Source organism: Acanthisitta chloris, unplaced genomic scaffold (genome assembly GCF_000695815.1).
Source record: "Acanthisitta chloris isolate BGI_N310 unplaced genomic scaffold, ASM69581v1 scaffold7283, whole genome shotgun sequence".
NCBI lineage: Eukaryota > Metazoa > Chordata > Aves > Passeriformes > Acanthisittidae > Acanthisitta > Acanthisitta chloris.
In genome coordinates this window covers 1-12519 of record NW_008665354.1, presented here as the reverse complement: position 1 = coordinate 12519, position 12519 = coordinate 1, and the positions used below count along the sequence as shown (strand labels likewise).

General features: G+C 35.7%; 1 protein-coding gene across 1 annotated transcript in view; it reads right to left on the bottom strand.

The window, feature by feature from the left end:
* TRPA1 (transient receptor potential cation channel, subfamily A, member 1) overlaps window positions 1–11030 on the bottom strand; it is a 33609-nt gene extending 22579 nt beyond the window's left edge. Inside the window, exons 1-8 of the mRNA XM_009071717.1 lie at window positions 10980–11030; window positions 9776–9938; window positions 8554–8729; window positions 6801–6908; window positions 6265–6373; window positions 5778–5923; window positions 4545–4681; window positions 2237–2285 (exon numbers count right to left, since the gene is read on the bottom strand). Of these exons, the coding sequence (XP_009069965.1) occupies window positions 2237–2285; window positions 4545–4681; window positions 5778–5923; window positions 6265–6373; window positions 6801–6908; window positions 8554–8729; window positions 9776–9938; window positions 10980–11000 (909 nt within the window). The 5' untranslated portion in view covers window positions 11001–11030. The remainder of the gene's footprint in view (window positions 1–2236; window positions 2286–4544; window positions 4682–5777; window positions 5924–6264; window positions 6374–6800; window positions 6909–8553; window positions 8730–9775; window positions 9939–10979) is intronic.
* Between the last annotated feature and the right edge of the window lie 1489 nt (window positions 11031–12519).

Below are 12519 nucleotides of genomic sequence, written 5' to 3'. Positions count from 1 at the left end.
CATATATTAATTCAAAAATAAACATGCCAATCTTGTAAATATAAATTAGTATTTATACCAATATAATATTTAATTTTTCTTTTAGAGAAGACAAGAGAAGCAAAAGAGGGCAAAGGAAGTGAAAAAAAAAAGAAAAAGAAAATGTGAAAATTTACTGCTTATTGACTTTGAATAAGCACAATTCAATAAAAAAAAATCCAGTAAACTCAGGAAGCACCAGACACCTCAGTGCTAGATTGTCCACTACATAAGAAAAAAACATCTAAAAGACACTAAGATACTAGCTAAATCATGACAACTATCTGATTTTCATGTCTCTATAGTTGTGTACATAACTTGCAGATACAATCACACTATTTGCATGCACAACCCAGACCCTGTACACCTAACTGTCAGATGAGATAATGGCCACTTTGACGTTATTGTTAAAATCACTGTGGTTAAAATGCTTAATTTGAAAGCCAATTTCTAAGTATTTCTTTTAAGCTATAAATCTTTGAAATGTTTAGAGATTGGGAATATTGATCCAGGTCTCTGTCTATTCCCTTTTTTTTCAGGCTTTGGTTAGCCCTCAGTTATGTCAGACCACTGCTGTACATCTCAATAAAACAATAGCATGTGTTTGGTGCCATGCTGTGTTGAGTCCAAATGCAAAATAAGGAAAAACTCTGCAAGACACATATGTAGAGTTAATTCTCAGTTTTTTGTGTAGCACATTGAGCTACAGCTGACAAAAAAATGGGAGCAATTTAAATGCAAACAACACACATAGTGTGCCTGGACAGCTCTGCTTAACATAGGTAGTCTCACCTTTTCTGTCTAGTACACCTAGATGGAACATTGTATCTGCTTACAATGTCTCTCATTCTCAGACACAAAATGCACAAAGAACAAAATAAAGGAAGTAATCACTGTAAGTTAATGTGCATGAAATGTGAATTTTTAATGCATAAAATAAATAAATGTTGTTATTTACTAGAACTAGAAAGCCATTCTGAACTGGAATTTGCTAGTCCTTTTAAGCAGTAATATTGCTGCACATTTTCTTTTTCACCCTCATGTACACCATAGTATAGGCAAAACTTAGTGATCTTGCCAGGACTCCAAGGGAGAAGACAGCACGGATTGTACATGTTGCATCCTGCTAACCCCAGCTAACATATTTTGATCCATTTTGACAGGACAAATTAAAATGGTTCTAAAGCTTCAAAACTGACATACTTTACACGGAAAGCCAAACAAACCCTCAGCATAGGTTCTATGAAAGATGCTAAAATAGTCAAATAGCACACAAGGAATAAAGGTTGGTGCTTAGCAAATGCAGTGTTAGAGATTTTTGTATCATACTTTGTGCACACAAGCCTCCACATGCAAAAACTTGTGCTTGAATTTCTCAGGTAATAAATTCTGTAGACAGGTTTATTTGGCAGACAAGTTTAAGCAGTCAAACCTCACCATTTCACATCTGAATCAAAAATAAGCACATCTAGTTCTGACTAAATCCAATCCCTGTGCCAGAGTTTCTGAGAGAAGCAAAAATGTATGTAGAAGAGAACTTTTCTTAATAGAATTTTCATGAAACGAAGTAAAAACCCTAAAGACATATAAAACAAAAAAGAAGCCTGATGACTTCTGAAAATTTTCTCAGCAGAGTGGGGCACATAATGATTATGTGAGCCTTAGTTTAATTGGCACAAATGGACTTTGGGACCATAGCCAGTAGTATCCCTGATAACATTCCTTTTCTTTGTCCCTCATAATTATTCAGTGAAGAAATATAATCAAACTACACAGAATAAAAAATGTTTCAAGATCATGCACAGACCTCAATATATGGCTATGTGATCCCAGAGCAATCATATGTACATTCTCTAAAGAAAAGATTTATTTCTGGAAAAAATCAGATTAAATTCAATCATGTTTAACATTTATTTTATATTTCATATCTGAAAAGTGAGGGTGACGAGATCAGTTCATCCTATTTGGTAAAAGATGTTTATGAAACTTTTCTGAGTAAGGAAAATGGAAATAAAAATGCAAGGTTTCATCCTCTGTAACTGTGGGATGCTATTATGGATACATAACTACTGCTGTACTGCAACTGTCAATTATATATTATGCCCATCTGAATAGCCTATACCTGCAAACACATTCTCCTCTATGAATTTCTCTATGCAGACCTGTAGCAATAGATAACAATAATCTTTATAAACATATTGCTTGATTAAACATTTACCATTGAAATCAAATACTCTGCCAGTTCATAATGATCAAACAACGCCGTCCTGTGAAGAAAAATGCAGAAATAGAGTAACATTAGAAAGGACACAGACGTTTCAAGCCAAGAGCAGCATTCTTCTCTATTGCCTGAATTTTCTATTTTCAAATGAATAAACTTAAAAAAGACAGAGATATAGCCTTATTACGTAATTCTTTTTAATAAATTGGTTTGATCTTTGTCCTGGATTTTTCTTTTTAAACTAAGTTCATTTGAATTAATGCATTGAAAACTCACTATGAGAAACAAAGACATCATTGGTAGCTCAACAGGCATTTTACCAGTCATTTCCTATGTCAGATCTTTCAAACAAGGTCAAAATTCCATACATTTCAGATGCAGTTTGTCCCAGGCATATCTAGAGCCTCAAATTCATTTCATTGCTCTGAACTTCAAAAGTAACTTGCCATATATTTTGTGTAATAATGGCAGCATGAGGTTAAAAAGGCAATGGCTAGACGTGTTCTGACTGTGGCAAGGCTACTTGAAAAAGTATGAAAAAATTAATTGGTATAAATGGAGCAGAGTCAGTAACGTTAATTAAACATACTGATAAATTGTTGTGATTTGCCAAAGATATTTTAAAACTGTAAATGCACACAAAAAATTCTCAGGTTTTATTCAACAGTAAGGCATTGAATTATACATTACAGGAAAAAATGGTCAAAGCAGGAAGCAAATGCACACAGGATTATATATTACAGGAAAAAATGGTCAAAGCACAGTAAATGCACACAATCTAAATGTTTTCAGGCATCAGACCTCTGTTAAATATTGCGTCTCAATAAGTAACACAGAAGGACAGTTGCAAGGTTGTACTGTATCTCAAAGATAACAGTTGTCTTAGCACTGTAAGAGGTAATAACATCGGGTGTACTATAGTTAGAACTGATTACTCAAAAGACGCATTTCAAAAATCAAGTCATGGTTCCAAATAAGTAGAGATACTTCCATTATCTATACTAGACCCCTCCAGCCAGGCATAAATGCTGAAAGCTCCACACACACTCAAAACAAATTCCAATGTGACTGAAGAGAAAGCAAAGTCATTTTATGAAATATTTATATAGAAACATGAGAGTAGGAATGAGAAAGGATCAGTTCCTGCCTGTGCTTCACTGCTGCTTTGTTTCTCAATAAGTTAAAGTTCCTATTCAGTTTATATTCTAAGAGATTTGGGTGACTTTCTGCCTTTCTGATTATTCATGATAATTTTTTTTCCTGTTTCACCAACACAGGGAGAAAAAGAGTGTCGTTCATTTCAAAAGCTTTTTCCAAGGACAATAATTTTCATGGCTATGTCAGCCAGTTATCTACTGAGTAGAACGTGTGTCTGCACTATTTTATTTGGTGTTCTGTCATCACTTTGTCTTCAATCATGTTCTATTGTGATAACATTTCCAAGTGTACCCAAACACTATCTTAACTTTACAACACACTCCTCTTTTAATGTCTTCAATTATCTTTGAATCTTTCCACTTTATACTGTGTCCAAAGAACAATCATCTCTGCTGTCTCTGACATTCTACTAATTATTTCATACTGTAAAACTTCTTGTAGAATAACAGGCAAATTATTATACTTAAATGCAGTTGAGTCATATCTTTCTTGCAAAAAAAAAGGATAGATGGGGAATGACATTATATTCCATAGAGTTGGTAACCAGCCCGTTTAACTAAGTATCTTTCTGCTAGAAAAGACTGAGGATACTTCACAGTCTAGTTAGTGCTCAGGGTTCAAGTGGAGCATGCGAGACTGGAAGTCTAGAGGACTGTTACATAAAAAAATGCCATCGGCAATTTTTAAGTCATAGGGTACTAACATGTCCTTGTAGGTGACCAGGGGAAAAAATAAAATTCTTTTATATGGTTTATATTATTTTTCATTAATTTCCTGGAGAACATCAGCCCATAAGATGGGGGAATTTCTTCCACAACATCAGAAATTGTTAACAATTCCAAAAACTTGTTCTACTACTTACTGGAGTAAATTTTCAATGCAAACTGTTGGTGACCATTCCTTGACATGGTTCCAAGGTAACTGGAACTGTTTTGATTTTGGTAACGGCACCATAATATTTAATATTCTGTCCAAATTACTGACTCCTTCATATTGTACAAAAACCATCACCCATAATATGGAGAAGTTCCACGTCATGTGGAAGCATGTTCCAAAGTATATTATAGAAAGTATAACTGGATGCAGAGAAGAACTAAGAAATCATGGCTCACAATTTATAGTGAAGTCTGGCAGAGCAGCCTCCTACCTGTGAAGCAATGTTTCCTTATTCCCATCTACAGCGTCAATAATGGATTCCTCACCAGCATAGGATGACATCATTAACTTTACAATCTCGGTTGCTCCTTGAGTGGCAGCAAAATGAAGTGCTGTGCATTTTTCATTCTATAAATGGGAAAAGAAGACAATATTAAAATATTTAAATCTCAACAACCTAACTTTCAATCTCTTAAACACACTAGTGGTCTAGCCCAGGACTCATAACTCAAAAATGCCTAAATTTTTATGCAAGTAATGAAGCTTCAGTCTTTAACTAAAGTAGTAGAATTCTAAAGAGATTGTAAAGATCAGAAAAGACTAAAGAGATTGTTTTAAAAGATTGGTACAAAGTTTCTTATCATTCTATGCCAAGTCCCTAAGATATGAGATGAATATACTCTTCATAATTTTTTGTGGTTTGTTAAAAACCAGACAGATGCAGCACCCTTTAATATAAGACATGAAGCAAAGGAAAGCTACAGAAAACCATAGGTAGGCCAGTACAAATGAATGAGGAAACAAATGGGCCTATATAACCCAGAAAATGCATTCTTTTAGAATGTCATTTACTTCCTTAAATGAAATCTTCCTTAGAAGCAATTCTTCAATCAATTTTTCTGCAGGTCAAAAATAACTTGGTCTAATATATTATTAAACTATTATAAATTAGACAGTCATAAAATAATTAAGCAATATATAAATGATTAGAAGAGTATTTGCCAAAACAGGATTTTATTTAGTTACATGAGGCAAAACAGCTTTGATATATACCTGAGGATTTTGACTTTTTTTTTATTTCAGCCTTGCAAATATTTTGATTAATGATAGATAATTTTAGAAAGATTTATTTATGGATGAAGACAAGCACAGACCCTTACATCAGCAGTGCTACACCCTTATAGCAGCAGTAGTATCATGAATTTGTGTTTGATTACAAAGAAGATACTGTAAAGGCCAAGGGAAGGCTGAGGATAAACAAGAATAAGAAAGGGTCAGACTGAAGAATCCACTTCTGGGAAGGGATGATCCTATGTAACTTGAGCAAAGAAACTTCACATTTTGCCTAATTTGAACTAGAGACTGGTTTCCATTCACTACTCCCTCAGCTTTGCATTGGAAGAGACAATGAACAATGACTATTTGCTTATCCTTTTTTCATACCACTCAGAGATTTAGAGATACCTAGGTTATATCCAAATTACATTTTGCTCCACTGTTTTACCTGTTTTAGATCAATTTGGGCTCCAAATTCAATGCACATTTTAATCATTTCGAGGTCTCCACTTTGAACTGCCAAATGAAGTGGACTGCACTTTCCATTATTGGTAAAATTGATGTGGGTTTTAGCAGAGTGACCCAATTCTTCACCTGAGAGAGGAAAATAAATGGAATTTTTTAAAGCAAGAATGATATAACAGAAAATATAAAGGTTTTCAAAGCAAGTAAAACAGTGTGTGGAATAATATTCTCCCCTCTCAAAATATGAACCTGTCATATCTAACAGTGGATGAACACATTATAGAAAGCAGTGAGTTTGCTGCTGCAGTCATACAAAAGTTGTGAGCATGAACTGCTGATAGGAATAACTACATTACCTTCTTGCAGGTTCAAACACAATTATAGGTTCTTGTGTTCACAGATCTTCAAGAACAAAAGCAGTAAATTGGTATTGCCACATTCTACTCACTGCTTAGGAACAACATATTTACCTTTTTTTAAAAGAATTTCCATACATGTTTTTGCACCTGAAAATGCAGCTGCATGGATGGGCATACATCCTGTTTTGTTTGGTTTCCATATTTTCCCTCCATTTTCAATCTGAAAAATAATGCCTCAATACAGCTTAATGACACACAGAAAAATTTGACCAATGAACACACTATTACAGATATAGTCTCCTGGGTAGCCATCTCCCTTGTTTTAATGTTGTATATGCGTTATGAAGTTTATACACAAACATCTTTTGCACTTTATATCCATACATCTATACATACATGCGCTTCATTTTTTCTTCTCATGAGCTTATAAATCAGTTTAACTTTTTCCTTAAGTTTGCCACTAACACATATATATATATGTATGCTCTTAAAAGATTAGAGTTTCTCAGTAATCCATGCAAAGTTACTTGAATACTAGGCCCATGATTAACCTTCCTGCACTGAACAATGACAGAGCACATGAACAGACTAACACTGTATCAAGGTAGACAGAGTCACATCAAAAGATGATGGATAGTTATACCTACCAGGAGTGTCAGTGCTTCAGGATTATCCTTGTAACATGCTACAATTATAGGTGTGTTCCCTGCTTCGCCTTCCAAATTAACATCTGTACTGCTATGCTGGACTAAAATCTAAATATTTAAGAAAACATTCAGTCAATCATAAGCCAAACACAACAACAAAAGCATAGTCCATTATTTTTGTTGTTTATCACCCATAACACTTCTGCAACTTGTTCATTTTGCGTGCCAAAAGCCCACAATGCATAGGCAGAGGAGGGACAAAGTGCAGGAAAATGTAAAAATATTCAGGTGAAAAATGCAGGTAAGAGCAAACAAAGCAAAGTACAATTCTTTACAGCAGACAGCTGGGGAACTAAGCTAAACTCTGCACATAGCTGCAGAGTAGTTTAAAGTTTGATCTAACAAACTCCCCAATAATGTGAGAAAATATCTTCTGTAGCAAATTGCACATAGAGATTTTCAATTGAAATTTCTTGCAATGTCTTGTAATATTCTGTATTCCCTGGAAAGTGGCAATGCTGTGGAATCTGCTCAGCTAGGCATCTATTGGACAGTTATGTAAGATGAAGGGAGACAGTGATGAAAACAGGGACCCTTCCAGTCCTGAAATCCTGCTTCATTCTCTATGCTAACAGCTGACACTGAACTATCAGTATCATCAAGTACCTCTATGACTGCTTCCAGCATTTTTGGAGACACAAAGGATCTGGAAATTATAATGACCATGTTGCACCATATTTTTATTCCTTTGTTTATTTGACTGTCTTTCAGCAATTCCACTGAAATTTTTTTGTACTGAAGAAAGTGGCCCATTTTACTCTCAGGCAATTTGGCACTAAATACCAAAGGCGATTTACATATTTATTTAATTGCCTCTCAGTAATTTCAGTGATTTCTTTTTTTTTCTGTACTCAAGGAACTGGCACTTTTTAATGATTCTTAGGCAATATGGCAATAAAAATCAAAGGAGAATTATCTTGAACAAACAACAGAGTGGGGAAAAAATGCAAGCACATATTTAGTCAAGAGCAGAGCTGTAAAAGAACCCAAATCCAGAAGCTGATCCATTAAAAAAGTGCCATTATATCTTCGATTTTTATTGTTCTTAATTCATAATACATAGAGGTTTTGTAGAAGATGTTAGGACACTTAAATATTTCTAAAGGACTTTAAGGATTGAATACAGGGATACTTTTTTCTTTCTTTTGTTTGAATGAGCTAGGAAACGTGACAAATTTAAAGGGAAAAGCAAGTGATATGGTGTTAAGGTTGTCTTCACCTAATAAATTGAAGAACTCTGCAAATTCTAAAATTCTATCCAAATACTGCATATGAATTGAAAACTAGTTTCAAGAAAGCATTGATATTTCTACGACTCCCTATACAATTTCAAGAAACAAATGCCTCAGAACATAATTTGAAATAACATGTCTACATGAAGTTTAAGTGTTAAAAAGAACCTTTTTAAAGAAAATTCGTTGTGTTTGCAAAATTGAAAAGCATTTTCCATGAAACATAATGACTACTATCATAGCACAAATATCAGGTTTTCTATAAATCAGTAAGTTACTTTTTACTGGCTGTGCTAAGAAGACACAAAACATTTCTATAAGCTTCGTATGTTACACATCCTTCTTGCTAAACAAAGCATATGAGGACATACAGCATACATCAACACGGTCTTGGTGTTCTGCATGCAGCTGCTGTTGAGCTACTTATCAAGTGTGTATATTTCCCTGGACTTTAGACTTACCTTAACAATTTCATTATGCAGGGACTGAACAGCCATATGCAAAGGTGCCATCATATTAGAGTTAAGAATGTTTGGATTGGCTCCTCTGCTGAGAAGCAAACTAACACTTTCAATCTGGTTTTTCTTTGTGGCCCAGTGCAGTGGGGTATTTCCAGAAGAATCCATCACATTTAATACTAGGTCAAAGGAGAGAAAACAAAACAAAACAAAACCCAATTGTTCTGATTGCTCCAAAATAAAAAGTATCTTCAATGAAGGTTTAGATCTGTGCTACTGCATTGCTTTGAAGAAAGAAAGGAAAAGATTGCATGTCATGCAGTGCATTGTGTTAAATAGATTAAATATTATGCTGAATATCAAGTATTGCTGAGAGAAAATGGAGAGGTGAAACACCTTTCTTTCTTGCCCATTATATTAGATACCTTTTTTCCTCACTCCAAGAGTTACTTGATTTCCCTCTTTCCTTGATTCTTCTTTTTCCTATTTTATTTGACTTTGCATCTATTGCTTTAGAGGCTGCACAAAACAAGTGAGTGCAAATAACTGAAATAGACAACAAAGAATCGCTTGCAAATTTTAAGAAAAATAAAGACCATATCTATTCTGATTCACTTAAGAACACAGTAGTAAATCAATTCACACCAGTTATAAAACTGGTCTGCTCTTCATATATTTTGAGCTTGAAAATTGAAGATAAACTGCAATAACAATCTAAAAAATCAGGACAAAAGTTATATACCAAAAATAAAAGAATATATTTCATCAAGAATAACCTGAAATTAGATGGTCATCATTAGGTGAAAAACCCCTAAGCTTTTTAGAGCTGTTGTAGGTTTGCTCAGTAGTTTACAGCTTATCAATGGAGTCCAATGTAGTTCACAATGCTTATTATGTCACAGACACACAACATAAACAAGGACAGAAAGTCAGGCCTACTGTATATCACTACAGCTTTCTTTTTCACAGCTGAAGATGTAACTCTGAATCTCAAATAAAGTAAGACATGCCAATTCACTGCATTAGAGCGAAAATAGTCCTAACAGATTAAGGGCGACCCAAACTGCACCCATAAGCAGTGCAAACTGTGGCATAGAGTTGGAATCATATTTGATATATAAATGGAAATAAGATGAGCCAGTTCTACTTCAGTTGGATAACAGACACTTTGATTATTGAACTTTTTTCTTCTGTTAAATAAAATTGTCCATAAAAAGCATCTTACCTTCACAGGAAGAATCGTCTATGATCAACTGCATTAATTCTATTTGTCCTCCTTCTGCAGCATGATGCAGTGGGGTGGCATTTAATTCATCCACTTTTGCAAGCCCAGAACGATTCTTCTTTATGAAGCTCCGTAGCCTACAGGCACTTCCATCTGAAATAACCTATTTTGGATACAAATATTCTCATTTTCTCATTCTCCTAATAGGCAAGAATTTAGCAATGCTATAATGTGTTTCAATAGACATGCTGTCACTCAATAATTCTCTCCCAACTGGTTTCATATAGAAGTTCACAAATCTTGATCAGATTGAGCCAACAGTGAAACTCAGATTGATTTAGTTGATTGCAAAATCAGATCCAGAGGAGAAACATAAAAATAACTAAAATGGAAATAATCTTCAATACATTATTTTCTCTTCTGCAGTGAGCTCAAGATGTTTCCTCCACCATGGAAAATCTCAAACAAGCAAATTCATCACTTACATCTTTATACTCCTTCCTGCGGTGGCCATGTCAAATGAATTCAACAGAGAGGAGAAATCTTGATAAATTCCTTTTTTAGACCTTGCTACAGAGTCTGATACTATGTCCTGGGCTTTCAAGTTCAGCCATTGGGTTTCTGTGATGTTCTTTACGTCAGAGCAGCCAGTATGTTTTTTACTTTCAGCAGCATGCTCAGAGCATCCCACAGGCTACTATGTCAGTTTGAAACACTGCAGTATCTGCGCAATTATACTCCGAAAGCTGAGCCCACTGACAACTGAATACATCTCTGGTATCGTACTTTGCAACAAAAGCCCATTATGGAAACCCTTCTGATTCCTACTTTGTGATATTCTCCTAATATTTTCATTAGAGTGTTTCAAGTCCCATATTTCTATGTGAAGAAAAGTGATTAAAAAATTAATACAGTTGAACGGGGAGGAATTTAACAAACAGATATTAAAAATTAAGAAAGAAAAGAAATAAGAAAGAAAAATAATTCAGAAGAATTAGGAGGGGGAAAAAAAAGAGAAAAATACATATCAAAAGTAATGCAAACCTTCCCAAAGACATGTAAGTAAGTAAAGGATAAAAAAAAGGGAAATCCTATAAAAGTACATCTCTCTTCTCAGCTGCAAAAGAAAAGGTAAACTTTGCTCTCCAGGATCCCCCTGAGTCACAAAGACTCAACAATTTCTGCTGTCATTAAGCAAATATACATTATAGGGCAGCTCATTCATGCACTTAAGCACATGTTTAACTTCATTCAGCTTAATAGACCCATTGACTGCAGTGAGGTTGCTCATGTCAATAATGTTACCAATGTGTTTGAAGATTTAGAAGACTAGGGCCAAACAGAGGGGTAGCTAATAGAAAACACGTGATATAATAGTGGAAAGGGTATTTAGAATGACTCAACTGTCACAAAAATAAGACGTCAATTACATACACAAATATCTATACATTTCATGCACATTAAAAAGCTATTTAAAAAAACCTTATTACAGACCCCAGTATTTCCTATTTCTTCTAATATTCTACCTTTAATATTTCTTTTGATTTAGACCACATTTTGCCACTCAACATTGGATTTTTTTGCCAATGTAAGGCAAAATGTGGCATGATGACAATTTCTATCAACAAAAGTAAGATCTATCAGCCAATACAGCAGTGTTTCATTAACAGGAGAGGAAGAAATCAGCTGGGTGTTCTCAGTACTTCAGTTGGTGCAAAACAGCAAAGCAAGTTATTTTAAACAACAGCAGCTCACTTGCCCTTTGTCTAAACAGCTCTGTAGCAGCAGATCACGCTCTGGAGTGACAAACCATGTTATGTTGCTCAGGACTACAGCTAGCACACAGAAAACATGTCTGGAAATGACCTCAAGAGTTATTTAATCCCACCTACAAACTTTGACAAATTTGTTCAGCCTGTTCCTGATAATCTTCAAAGTTACCCAAGTCTTCCATCCTGTAAGCAGCCTCTTCTTTTGCTTAATTATTCTTACCCCTATAAAAGGCCTCTCTGAAGTCTAGTCTAGGTCTCCCTAGTAGCAATATAAATACATCACTTTTCATCCTATTCTTTATTTAAAACGGGAAGATTTCACATCCTTCCTGGCTGGGATTTCATTGCTGGTTCCCTCACCCTCCATAACAGTTCCAGTGCGACTAAACTTTCCTCTTGGGTCATTTTTGCTAGATGGTTTACTCATGTCTGTCATGACCTCTGGACTTCCCTTTAAGAGGGGTGTCTCTTTCTGGGGAGATGTGCCCAGGTGGGATGTGAGCCTTACAGCAGCCACCTGCATCCTCCTTCACCTCCTCTCATGCCTTCCTGCTTCCCCCAGTCCAGACTTGGCCACACAACACCAGGACGTCCTGTGCCTTCATGTGCCACGGCCAGAGCAGCTCTCAGCCTGTCTCCCACCCTGCACAGCTCTTTCCTCATGGGTCTACTGAGAAGTGAGGAGAAAGGGACTCCTGGAGGAAAGGGTTCCTGGGACATAACCTCTGTTGAGAATACACAGGTGATTCTGGAGACCGATCTCACTCTCACCCACCTCACTCTACACCTGCACCCTTCCTTTTCCCAACACCTTCACAGGAGTCCAAGTCGTGCACATTACCTTGTCCTGCACATTAATTTGTCCTGCACATTCTCTTATCCTGTACATCCCCGTGTCCTGCACATCCTCTTGTCCCGCACATCCCCGTGTCCCGCACATCCCGGTGTCCCGCACATCCCCGTGTCCCGCAC